The 13,151-nt window shown below is 47.2% G+C and overlaps 1 protein-coding gene across 5 annotated transcripts in view; it reads left to right on the top strand.

Moving 5' to 3' along the window:
- Positions 1 to 13,151, top strand: part of LOC309562497 (catenin delta-1-like) — a 707,773-nt gene that overhangs the window by 93,762 nt on the left and 600,860 nt on the right. For all 5 annotated transcript variants that reach the window (XM_082266730.1, XM_082266729.1, XM_082266728.1 and 2 more), the window contains 3 exons: positions 1,898 to 1,963; positions 3,238 to 3,372; positions 3,456 to 3,871. In XM_082266730.1, coding sequence (XP_082122856.1) covers positions 1,898 to 1,963; positions 3,238 to 3,372; positions 3,456 to 3,871 — 617 coding nt within the window. The remainder of the gene's footprint in view (positions 1 to 1,897; positions 1,964 to 3,237; positions 3,373 to 3,455; positions 3,872 to 13,151) is intronic.

The raw sequence follows: 13,151 nt of genomic DNA, 5'->3' as shown, positions 1-13,151 counted from the left end.
TTAACTATATAAATTAAAAGCTCATTATTCTAAGCACCCCCTCAATGTTCAGTGGTTTGCCACTTTTGCTAGATAGATTGTTCTGTTATTGTAAAGGTTGTGATTTTTTTTTTTCATGGTTTTGCACAGAGCAGCCTTGATCCTATTAATTTTGGGTCTCCCGCTGGTGGTCCTTGCTCCTCTCTTCTGCCGAGTGCGCCCAGCAGCAAGCCTCTTGCTATGGGAGCACTATAGCAGGCTTGCTCCCGAGTAGAGCTGCACGATTCTGGCCAAAATGAGAATCACGATTTTTTAGCTTGGAATAAAGATCACAATTCGCTCACGATTCTCTGTGTAACAAAAAAAATTGGGATAACTTTACTGTCACGTGTTTTTTTTTTTTTTTTTTTATTCATTAAAGTCTATTAATTGCGTTTGAAAGACTGCTGCGCAAATACAGTGTGACATAAAATATTACAACAATCGCCATTTTATTCTGTAGGGTCTCTGCTAAAAAAATATATAAAATGTTTGGGGGTTCTAAGTACTTTTCTAGCAAAAAAAAATGATTTTAACTTGCAAGCAACAAGTGTCAGAAAAAGGTCTAGTCTTTAAGAGGTTAAACTTCTTCTCCCTGGCAGAGGAAAGGAAAAGATACAATGTAATCATTTTGTTTATAGTTAGGGCTCTTTCACACGGGCGGTCCGATCAGATCCGCCTGTCAGTTTTTTAGGCGGATCTGATCGGATCCTCCATGCAGCTCTATGGGGCAGCGGGTGTCAGCGGAGACACCCGCTGCCATCCGCATCCGATCCTGTGCGTGAAATCTGGACGGATGGAAACCCTATTTTTCCATCCGTTCAGTATTCGGATCGGATCTGATGAGAGCGGACAATCGGTCCGCTCTCATCCGATCCCCCATAGAGGGCAGCGGGGGCTGAGACACCTCCCTCTCCGCACTGCAAGCGGAGACGGAGCTGTCATCCACCGGCTCAGCGGGGATCGCGGATCGATCCTCGCTGAGCAACACGGATCCGCCTACGGAGGCAGACCGTGTGAAAGAGCCCTTACTGGGAGACTGAATGCTGATAGGTGTTTGTTTGCGGGAGGCTTTTTTTTTTTTTTTTTTCTGCAGCTATGCAAAGAATCGAGCATATGTCAGGTTTAGATCGTCAGGGGGGGTGAATCGAGATCGCGATTTTCATACGATTAATCGTGCAGCTCTACTCCCGAGCAACGCTCCTGTGAATGAACATTATCCATTGACACTTGCAGCGCAACTTGTCCTGACCCCGCTCTCCTCATTAGCTCAATGGCTGTGATTGAGAGCAGCAGGAGCTAATGACTCCCGCTGCTGTGTGAGCCGCTGAGACACCCAGGAGAGCCGCTACTCTCATGCACATTGCTGGATTGAGATTTTGCTGCACCCAGAAGGCTTTTTATCTCAATGCACAGAATGTATTAAGGTAAAAAAAAACTTCCAGGAAGGTAAAGAATAACAGGGTTACTGGCAGGCTCGATACAGTAAAACTGTTATGGGGGAACAAGGAAAAACAAAGACTGATGTGTTAATGCTAGTGACAGTCTATATCAGTGATGGCAAACCTTGGCACTCCAGATGTTTTGGAACTACATTTCCCATGATGCTCATGCACTCTGCAGTGTAGCTGAGCATCATGGGAAATGTAGTTCCAAAACATCTGGGGTGCCAAGGCTCGCCATCCATCACTGGTCTATATCGTATGTAATTTTTTATTTTGCCCCATGGTTTCGCCCTAATACTTCTCTTTAATAAAGTTTCACAGGAAAATAATCTGATGTACTTTTTTATTAGGGTGTCTTTTCCCTTGAAATGGTGGTGCCAATGAGTCATACCTTTTTTTTTTAAAAAAAAAAAAAACTGTATTTGTCTTTTCAGAACGGGAGGATTGTTCACCCCCAAGAGGGGCAGCGGAAAAAATATACAGATATACACATCTCTCAGGTGAGAAAAGTATAAGTTTGGAGTTTGTATAACATAGATATACAAACCCGATTCCAAAAAAGTTGAGACACTGTACAAATTGTGAATAAAAACAAAAAGCAATGATGAAGTTTCAAATTTCAATATTTTATTCAGAATACAACATAGATGACATATCAAATGTTTAAACTGAGAAAATGTATAATTTTAAGGGAAAAATAAGTTGATTTTAAATTTCATGGTATCAACACATCTCAAAAAAATCTGCAAACGTCTGGGGACTGAGGCGACAAGTTGCTCAAGTTTAGGAAAAGGAATGTTGTCCCATTCTTGTCTAATATAGGCTTCTAGTTGCTCAACTGTCAAAGGTCTTCTTTGTCGCATCTTCCTCTTTATGATGCGCCAAATGTTTTCTATGAGTGAAAGATCTGGACTGCAGGCTGACCACAAAACAGTTTTCTACTTTGCCACAGTCCATTTTAAATGAGCCTTGGCCCAGAGAAAAAACGCCTGTGCTTCTGGATCATGTTTAGATATGGCTTCTTTTTTGGCCTATAGAGTTTTAGCCGGCAACGGCGAATGGCACGGATTGTGTTCACCAACAATGTTTTCTGGAAGTATTCCTGAGCCTATGTTGTGATTTTCCATTACAGTAGCATTCCTGTATGTGATGCACTGCTGTCTAAGGGCCCGAAGATCATGGGTATCCAGTATGGTTTTCCGGCCTTGACACTTATGCACAGAGATTGTTCCAGATTCTCTGAATCTTTGGATGATATGCACTGTAGATGATGATAACTTTAAACTCTTTGCAATTTTTCTCTGAGAAACTCCTTTCTGATATTGCTCCACTATTTTTCACTGCAGCATTGGGGGAATTGGGGATCCTCTGCCCATCTCAACTTCTGAGAAACACTGCCACACTGAGAGGCTCTTTTTATACCCAATCATGTTGCCAATTGACCTAATAAGTTGCAAATTGGTCCTCCAGCTGTTCCTTATATGTACATTTAACTTTTCTGGCCTTTTATTGCTACCTGTCCCAACATTTTGGAATGTGTAGCTCTCATGAAATCGAAAATGAGCCAATATTTGGCATGAAATTTCAAAATGTCTCACTTTCACCATTATGATTTATCTATATTATATTGTGAATAAAATAAGTTTGTGATTTGTAAATTAGTCCATTCCTTTTTTCCTCGCAATTTGTACAGTGTCCCAACTTTTTTGGAATAGAGTTTGTATATTTTTGGGTAATAAATACTGTGTACTTAAAGTTTTTTTTCTTTCCATAGGATCCGTCACCTGTTTACTCCCCAGCCAGGATGGATAGTCACGGTCATCCTGTTGATGAGGCTTATCCACCAGATGGTGATCCATCCTACTTGTCATACAGTATATCTGAGGAACCCAGACACAGTGACATCACAGTAAGTGGCTCCGTGCAAGTTTTTAGATTTTTGCGAGCATGACGACCACTTTTTTTCACAGCATACTTTCTTCTTTGTTCTAGTTAAAACCTTCTGTGGGGTACTCGCAGACTTTGGATCGACCTTACCGGGACGTTTCTGGTGGAGTTGGTACCTACACCACTGTTCCCCGCAATTACCATTTTCGAGGACCTGGAACAGAGCCAATGCAGATGGTTCAGCCTCAAACGCATCCTGGCTACAGCAGCTTGTCCAGACCAAACAACCGATACCGTTCTGTTGAGTCATATAGGGGTCCTGGTTATGGTGCTCAGCCCCAAGTCAGAGGTGCTGGTTTTGGAGGCAGCCAGTCTGACCTTCTTTCAGGCAGGTATACATCTGAGGATGCCTATGGACTGGAGGATGATCGTAGGAGCCTTGGTGGTTATATGGATGGGCCAGATTATTCCACTGCTGGACGGAGGGGTCCCAGTTCAACAGACCCACGTAGAAGATTAAGGTTAGTTGATCTTTTCTTGTACAAACTTGGTCTGCTGTGACCATGCTAGTGAGTTAAAGCCCAGCTGACGTTTACTGTTCAATATGATGGGTCTGCAAAGCTTCTGCTAATTGCATTGGCTTTCGACTTAAGAAGGGACATGTATTACTGTTGCAGAGAGTGGCCCTGTTTTGCAACCTTCTTCCTGTGCCTTGGAATTTCTCTTACGTCCTCTGACAGACGCAGCTCTCAATGTTTCTTCACGAATGGGTAATGCACCATCTACAGGAGTAAACTAGGCAGTGAAAACTTTTCACTTGACACGCCTATAGGGGCTGTCTCTCATGACATTACCCCAGACACACTGTGCTCACTAATCAGTTTCTTGCTACCTAGTTTAGGAGTAGGACCTAGGTTCCCGGCTGGGACTTCGGTCTCAGTTTTTGTTTTCTTTTGAAAATATTTGTTTCTCTTTAATAAAGTGCAAAAGAAGTTGATGCGGCGCTACCTATAAGTGATCAAGTGTCGGGGTGAAATTGTATGTAAACTTCATATAATAGACTCCACAAAAAAGAAGTGACACCAATGAAATATAATAAAATAAGTGCAGCACACGTATCAATCCAATCGGATCGGTCGGATCTTACTTTGTGCGATTAAACTTGTGCGAAAGGTGCTAATGTGCAAATAAATAAATAAATTCCAAAATAAGTGATAATTTATTCCAATACTATTTATTTACAGTGCAGAAACTAATAAATAGTGTAAGGAGAATATTATCAGCAGATGGGAGAGGTATATAATTCAATGCTTAATTGACCAGCAAAACTTTGTATCTTTTTTAAAATAAAGGGATAAAATGTGAATGTAAAACAAGAGAAATTGGAACATATGTAACTAAAATGCATAAAAAAGAGGACTCGAAACGTACAAAAGCCAAAAAAAAAAAAAAAAAAAGCCAAGCCAAAAGAATTACCCATTAAAATGGATCATTACAGGGATCTGGAGAACTTCCATAAGCTCAGCGTAGAAAAAGGAAGTGGAGTGGAAAAATGGAACATCAATGTTTAAAAAAAATATTTAAAAAGTTTAAAACTTATATTTATGACACACACCTTAAACCATCATTAAAAAATCATGGAGGACATCATAAAAATCATAAAGGACTGATAAAAAGTGTTATAAAAAACATCATAAAACCATCATAAAAAAGGGGGGGATCATAAGGGAAAAAAAGGGGGCTTTAAAAGAACCATCATATAGAATCCTAACCTAAAAAAGAGAGCTGGTCATAAAAATATCATAAAAATCTTAAACACCATTTAAAATTCATAAAAATCTCATAAAAACTTAATAGGGAGAACTCCTAAAAAAGTCATTATACGAGGGCATCATCAAGGCAAAAAATTAAAAATATTCTTTAACAAGGTAGTGGACAAAAATGTAAAATATATAGAGGTATCTCAGTTATACGTCTGTAATAAAACAGTTCAAGTCTATGTCTGCATTCAACCCACCAGGGCGCAATGATTTCATCAAAAAAATCAGTTTCGTTTCATTTTTTGAAATCATTCTTTCTCTGTCGCTCATTGACAGACGCAGTCCTCTTTGATTCATATCAAATTGGGTTATACTGCCCTCTACAGGAGTAGGACACTAGGCAGAAGAAAACGTTCTGGCCCCACCTTAGGGGCAGTCCCAGAGGGTATATCCTCTCTCTCTCTGCTACAGGATGTTAGTTTTTTTCTGTCTAGTCAGGATGTGGATGGTCAGATCCTTTGAGCCTAAGGTTCCCCCTCTGTCCTATGACATGTTCACAGATCTTCCTTATTGAGAGTATGATTGGATGAACAGGAGTTACACTCCAGCAGGCTTGGTTTGGGAGCTGACGCTCCAGGAGCCTTGATTTGGGAGCTGACGCTCCAGGAGCCTTGGTTTGGGAGCTGACGCTCCAGGAGCCTTGGTTTGGGAGCTGACGCTCCAGGAGCCTTGGTTTGGGAGCTGACGCTCCAGGAGCCTTGGTTTGGGAGCTGACGCTCCAGGAGCCTTGGTTTGGGAGCTGACGCTCCAGGAGCCTTGGTTTGGGAGCTGACGCTCCAGGAGCCTTGGTTTGGGAGCGGAAGCTCCAGGAGCCTTGGTTTGGGAGCGGAAGCTCCAGGAGCCTTGGTTTGGGAGCGGACGCTCCAGGAGCCTTGGTTTGGGAGCGGACGCTCCAGGAGCCTTGGTTTGGGAGCGGACGCTCCAGGAGCCTTGGTTTGGGAGCGGACGCTCCAGGAGCCTTGGTTTGGGAGCTGACGCTCCAGGAGGCTTGGTTTGGGAGCTGACGCTCCAGGAGGCATTGACTATTGAGATAATCATAGAAAGTACTGGCATATAGAGCACTTACCCTATGCAGAGTGATGTAGCAGGGGCTACCGCCATCCACCGGCAGGCTGCACTTGCAGGCCGCCGCCAGCCGCTGCCAATCCTCCAGTAACAAGCCACACAAGAGCGGCAGGCCGCCGCCATCTTGCTGCACGGATCCCGCAGGCCCATAGGCCTCATAGCGAACCGCTATTTTTTACACAGGCCGCCCGCAGGTCACGCAGGCCGCCATTTTGCCGTAGCCTGTTGTCTCCTGCATGGGGGCGGCCATGTTTGGTGTACCCAGCTACCACGAGGAGCGCCGGGAAAGCGATCACAGGACTTCTGGTCTGCATAGGACAGCGCTGAGAGCAGTTTGGTAGAAGCTTCTCTGCACCAGGTGGTGAGCCCTTGGGGTCTCTCTCTCTCTGTGGGGGTCCAAAGCAGGTACACTGAGGTATTTTTATTTTTATTTTTTCTTTTGCAAATTTTTTACTGGCAAGGTGTCCTAGATTAGCATGGACCCTGCCACACATGTATCCCCACCTGATCCCCTCGAGGTGGCTGCAGGACCCTCCAGTTCCCCACTTTCAATTGATGCATTGTCAGCGGTTTTGGAGTCTTTTGTATCCCGGGTGGAAGTGGCCTGTCAGGAACTGGGCGCAAGGGGGCGTGGCTGAACTGCCTATGTGAGCGGACGTGTCCCGAGTCGGCTCTGCTATCCTGCCTGATAACATCCTGATTACTGGACCCTAACACCCGATACAACTACCAATCTGACCCGCACCTCCGTACATTGCACTCCGGTGATCATTCTGTGCTCCTCGCTGCCTCGCTCCGCCATGACTAGGAGGAAGGATGACAGTACCGCCGCGGCCAGGCAGATCCAAGATGGCGCCGGCCCGCTCCCACAGCGTGCGGTCTGTGAAAAGCCGCCCACAGCCATCGCTAAGCTGGGGAAGTTTGCCCGGGACCCGGCTAAGCACAAGCCTGCTACCTCTCCTCCGGCTCCTTCACCGACCTCCAGGAATCCTCCCTCTCCACCCATGGCAGCGCCGTCTCCGCACAAGGCTATCCAGGCAGGATCTCCTCCAGGGCCCGCAGTGAGTACACAGCCGGAGGGTGCTGAGGACGCATCTCCGATGGAGGATGTCTGCCAGGCCGTCCCCACTATCCAGGACGTCCTAACGGCGATCCATACCTATGGTGCTTCCCTCTCTGAGCTGTCAGGGGAAGTTAAGAGTATGAAGGAGGGTCTGCTTCATATCAGGCAAGACATGCAAAAGATGAGAGAGCGGACCACAGCTTTGGAGGGCCGGGTGAGTGCGGTTGAGGATGATTTACCCCCCCTGATCCAAGATGTGCGAATGAACTCCTCAGGGGTCTCTGAAGCAATGAACAGACTGGAGGATATGGAGAACCGGCTGCGCCGCAGTAATCTGCGCCTGGTGGTCATCCCAGAGAAAGCAGAGGGTAAATCTCCGGTGGAATTCATCGAACAATGGTTGCTAACTACCTTTGGGAAAGACAATCTCTCCCCATTTTTCTCTGTGGAGCGTGCACATAGGGTGCCTTTCAGGGCTCCTCCACCAGGGGGCCCTGATAGGCCATTTCTGCTGAAGCTGCTTCACTATAAAGATAGAGATATTATTCTGAGACTTGCCCGGCAACAGCCTCGCATGGAGATTCAAGGCACTAGAGTTTCCATAAATCCTGATTTTTCGGCAGCTCTACAGAAGCAGAGGGCGCGATTTACTGAAATCAAAAAACGCCTGCGTGCCATTCCATTGGTGTATTCCATGATGTATCCGGCCAAACTTCGTGTAGTGGCGAACGGAACAGTGCACTTCTTTGAGAATCACACTTCTGCCACTAACTGGCTGGATCGCCAGGAGCGGCAGCTCAGAGCTGCGGCGGAATGATCATCCCCACGTGGAGCAAGGGTCTACTTAAGCTGATTGGGTCCTTTAATATTCTGCTGTGAGCCACGGAGCCGTACATTGTTCGGGGATTATGGTACCACCGTTGTCTCACTTTCTGGAGCCCGTGGAAGGGAAGAATCGGGTCTATACAGTTATGGAAGTTCGGGCCCTCTTCTACTACCCCCTCGCCCTGCTAGGGCTGGATGACTGTTCCCTGCGGGGCACGGGTGAATGTAGCTCCCCCGGCTACATTTCGCCACGTTTTTTTGTCCCTGTTCTTCATTATGTGTGTTTGGTTTTTGTTTTTCGGTCTGGTTTTTCTTCCGGTGACATGCACTATGGAACTTTTCCTGCACGCCCTACGCGCTGTGCTACCTGTACTGAACTTTGTGCCCCTCGGCCTCCTCTACGGTTCCTGAATACCTGGTCCCCCTGCTGGGATCCTCTCCGCGGTCCCCCTGTTGGCTCCTCCTGCCACTTTCCTGCAGTGTTTAGTTACCATGGCGACCATTAATGACTCTTTGTTATCCTGGAATGTCCGAGGACTGGGGGACCCTAGTAAACGCACTGCTGTTATGACCCTGTTGTCGCACCAAGGTCCTGCGATGGTGTGCCTGCAGGAAATCCACTTTACTCCAGACTCGGCCGGCGGACTCCGTTCTAGGCGGTTTCCGATCCAGTATCATTCCTATCACAGCCAATATTCTAGGGGTGTCTCGATTTTACTTTCAGCAACTATCAAATTTGAATTGCAGGACTCCTTGGTGGACTCTCAAGGCAGATTTATTTTCTTGGCTGGAGTATGGAATGCATTTGTGTGTATAATAGCGAATGTGTATATCCCTCCTCCCTTCTCCTTTTGAGGTGCTAGAGTGCCTGTCTCGGTTTGTTGGGAAACATCCCCAAGTGCCAATATTAGTGCTGGGTGATTTTAATAACGTGCTTGACCCAACCCTAGATGTCCATAGGAGATTCTGCCCCGGGGGTTCCAGGAGGCCCACTCCGTTTGCTCGATTTATGGGGGAGCTGGGCCTGGTGGATCTCTGGCGCAGTTCGCATCCGCTTGCTGCTGGTTTCTCTTGTCATTCCCTGTCTCACTCCTCACTATCCCGTATTGACCTTGCCTTTGGCTCGGACCTTACCCACGCCCTTTCCCCGGTAGTTACCTATTTAGCTAGGGGGTTGTCGGATCACTCCCCACTCCAGCTACGGCTCCGGTTTCCGGGGGGTAGATTACCCATGCATTGGAAGCTGAACCCGTTTTGGCTTTCGCTGTTCCCGGATCATGCATCATTTGCCACCCAGTTGACGCACTTTTTTACTGAAAACAGGCACTCTGCAGCTCCGGGGATTGTGTGGAACACTATGAAAGCATATTTACGTGGGATGTGCATTAAGGAGGTTTCCTCTATTAAATCTAATAGCAGACGCTGGGCAAAGGAGGCTGGTGAGGCGGTGCTCCAGGCCGAGCGCGACTACTTAGCTTCCCCCACGGCGGCCTCGGAGGGCCGTTGGTTGGAAGCACAACGTTTCTATAGATCGGTACAACACCAGCAGGCGGACCATAAGCGCTTCTTCACCTCCCAGGCTTACTTTGAGGAAGGGGAGAAGACAGGTCACATGCTCGCTGTGATTTCTAGAGCTCAGCGCCCTCCATCCATAATACACAGGCTGGTTCTTTCTGCTGATCGGGAGGTCACGGATACTGCGGATGTCTTACAGGGATTTAGGTCATTTTTTGAGGATCTGTACTCCTCCAAGGTGTCTTATGACCCGGTGGATCTACAGACCTTCCTTGGGGAACTCCAGCTGCCGAGGGTGTCTGCCTGAGATAGGGCGATGCTGGATTCCCCTATCCGGTTGGAGGAATTACAGGAGGCTCTGGCTTCTTCCCCTAATTCTAAGGCCCCAGGGACGGATGGGATACCATTAGAGATGTATAAAACTTTTGGAGGGGTTTTGTTGCCTGAGTTATTTACTGTCTTACAAGCCTCTTATGAAACGGGGGAGCTCCCCCGCTCCATGTATGAGGCAGTGGTAGTTGTTCTCCTGAAGCCCGGGAAGGATCCGACTCGCCCAGAATCTTATAGACCGATTTCTCTATTACCCACTGATTTGAAATTACTGGCTAAAGTGCTGGCTACTCGTTTGTCGAAAGTTATTGCCAAGCTGGTGCATGGTGACCAATCCGGTTTTATACCGGGCCGGTCCACAGCCACCAATATCCGTAGACTGTATTTGAATATGCAGGTCCCTCCGGATAATTGTGGTCGAAGAGCAATACTATCGCTTGACGCTGCTAAAGCATTTGATAGCGTGGAATGGCAGTACCTATGGGCGGCCCTTGAATGCTTTGGCTTGGGACCCTCCTTTATTAAATGGATGAAGATCCTATATGCTGCACCTACGGCTTGTCTCCGCGTCAATAATTCGCTTTCACGATCATTTCCGCTGTGTAGGGGCACTAGGCAGGGGTGTCCGTTGTCCCCCCTGCTGTTTGCCCTAGCGGTGGAGCCTCTGGCGGCGGCGGTGAGGGCTGACCCAGCTATTGTGGGTTTCCGACGGGGGGAACGGGAGGACAAGCTTGCATTGTATGCTGACGACGCGTTGTTGTTTTTTGGCGACGCGTCGGGCTCACTGATTGCATTAATGCACCTGATTCATAGATTCGGATCCTTCTCGGGTTTCCAGATAAATTGGGATAAGTCTGTCTTGCTGCCGCTAGACCCCCTGGAGGTTGCATTGCCCCCGGTTGCGTCACAGATTGAGGTGGTGTCCCAATTCCGCTATTTGGGAGTGGTGGTCCACCCTGATCTGGGGCAATATATTAAGCTCAATGTTCTCCCTTTGTTGCATAGGTTTCGAGAGAAGTTGACTGGCTGGGTCAGGTTGCCTCTGTCGGTGGTTGGCAGATGCAACCTGATCAAGATGATCTGGAATCCACAGCTCTTATATGTTTTGCATAACTCACCGGTATGGGTCCCCATACATGTGTTCAAGCGCTTCAACACTGTTTATCGTGCACTCATTTGGAGGAAACAGTCCGCCAGGATTCATTTAGAAACTTTGCAGGAAGCCAAGGATAGTGGTGGTTTGGCCGTTCCGAACCCCTTCTATTACTTTTTGGCGTCCCAACTGCAGCACGTGACGGGATGGTTGCGAGATGACGCCACTGATCCTGTCAGGCGGATCCTTGAGACTCGTCTGGCTGGTGGGACGCTTGTCGAGGCGCTGGAGTCGGGCACCCTGCGAGGTTTGTCTGGCTGTCCCACTCTCGCGCTTCTTGACAGGGTTTGGCAGAGAGCTAAGAAACATTTTACTTATGTTGGATTCTCCAAATACTCCCGTATACTGAATAACGCTAACTATCCCGAACTGGATAAATTACGGACCTCTCTGCGATGGGGGGACTATGGCATCCGCTTTATTTACCAATTGTATAGGGGGGATGTGCTTAAGGATTTCCAGTCTTTACGCACCGAATTTGGCCTGCCTAACTCCCTCTTCTTTCAGTATCTCCAGCTACGTCATGCCATTAATACTCAGTCTAGGGTCTCTCCATGGGGTATGTGCCAGCCAGCTATCCTTCTGAGTTTAGTGAACACCACAAGTAAAAAGGGGCAGATCTCCTCGCTATACACGGCCCTCATGGGACAGGTTTCAAGAGCTATGACACTTAAATGCAGGGAATCCTGGGCTGAGGACCTGGGTCCCATTTCTGCTGAGGAGTGGACCGGTATCCTGGACAATGTTCCCAGGGTCTCTCTGTCCTCCTCACAGAGACTTACTCAATTATTTATTTTACACCGTACCTACCGGACCCCGCAGTGCTTGCATGGTTGGCGGCGGAGGGATACTCCCCTGTGCCCTCGATGCAAAGTTCACACGGGCGATTTATTACATATGCTGTGGCACTGCCCGAAGTTACATCGCTACTGGCATGGGATTATACGCTCTATTAACGATATCTGGAAACTGACATTGTCTGTGGAACCCAAACTGTGTATCCTGGGGTGGCTGGATGAGGAACTCTACCCCCCCGAGGTACACACTGCAATCCTCAGAGTACTCTTTATTGCTTGAAAACTGATAGCCCGGAAATGGATCTCTGCTCAGGCTCCTACGCATGACGCCTGGGTGGAGGAGGTTAAGGTACTCTTGAACAGGGAGCATCTCACCTATAAACACAGAGGGAATGCCATGAAATTTGAGCGCATATGGGGCCCATGGTTAGATGTCCCGGGTCTAGCCCCACTTCATCTAGTGTCCAATAGGATTATGGGTGGGGTTCGACGATCTTAGGTCTACCGCAATTTCCTTATGGCTGATACGTAGACATCCCCTGTGGCCCACGTGTATGGAATTGCTCACCGGAATTTGTGTCTTGTTTTGTTTCTGATGGAGACATATCCTCCTGGAACTTTGTTCTGGAAGTATGATGCTTAGAGTATTAGATTATTTCTACTGCACTGTATTTTCATGGATGACATATTGTAGTGATGTCGTGCACTCGGCGACGGTTCCTCAGCCGCCGCATTTGTTCTGCCCATGCCTCTCTAAGTAAGGTATTATCGAGAAATGGAGAACTCATTGTCTGTTCCCTTTTTTTATGTTTTGGTTTTGTTATGTATTGTATGTGAAAAAAGTTTTTGTGTGTTATTTTTTTTTTTTTTTTTCTCAAAAATTATCTGATTTAAAAAAAAAAAGGAACGGGGCGCAAGGAAGCGACCCCCCGCCTACCCCTATTTCATCTGAAACTTCAGATTCTGAGCTTGTCGCTGTAGCTGCAGGTCCCTCATCTGGGACTTGTGTTTCGGGTACTGTCTCCTCAGACAGTGAGGAGGACGTTTCAGCATCCGCCATAGCTCAAGAAGAAGCATTGGTGAATGCACTAATTGTTTCTGTCTGGGAAACCTTAAGACTGGAGGTTACACCGGCAGAAGTAGCTGATACGGAGATTCCTTTTGGTACTAATAGACCTACTAAGATGGCGAGGGTGTTTCCCTTGCCCAAATGTTTTGGTAATATAATTAAAG

Source organism: Pelophylax lessonae (assembly GCF_965119305.1).
Source record: "Pelophylax lessonae genome assembly, chromosome: 9".
NCBI lineage: Eukaryota > Metazoa > Chordata > Amphibia > Anura > Ranidae > Pelophylax > Pelophylax lessonae.
The sequence above is the reverse complement of the archived record's forward strand: the minus strand, read 5'-3'. Positions and strand labels throughout refer to the sequence as shown.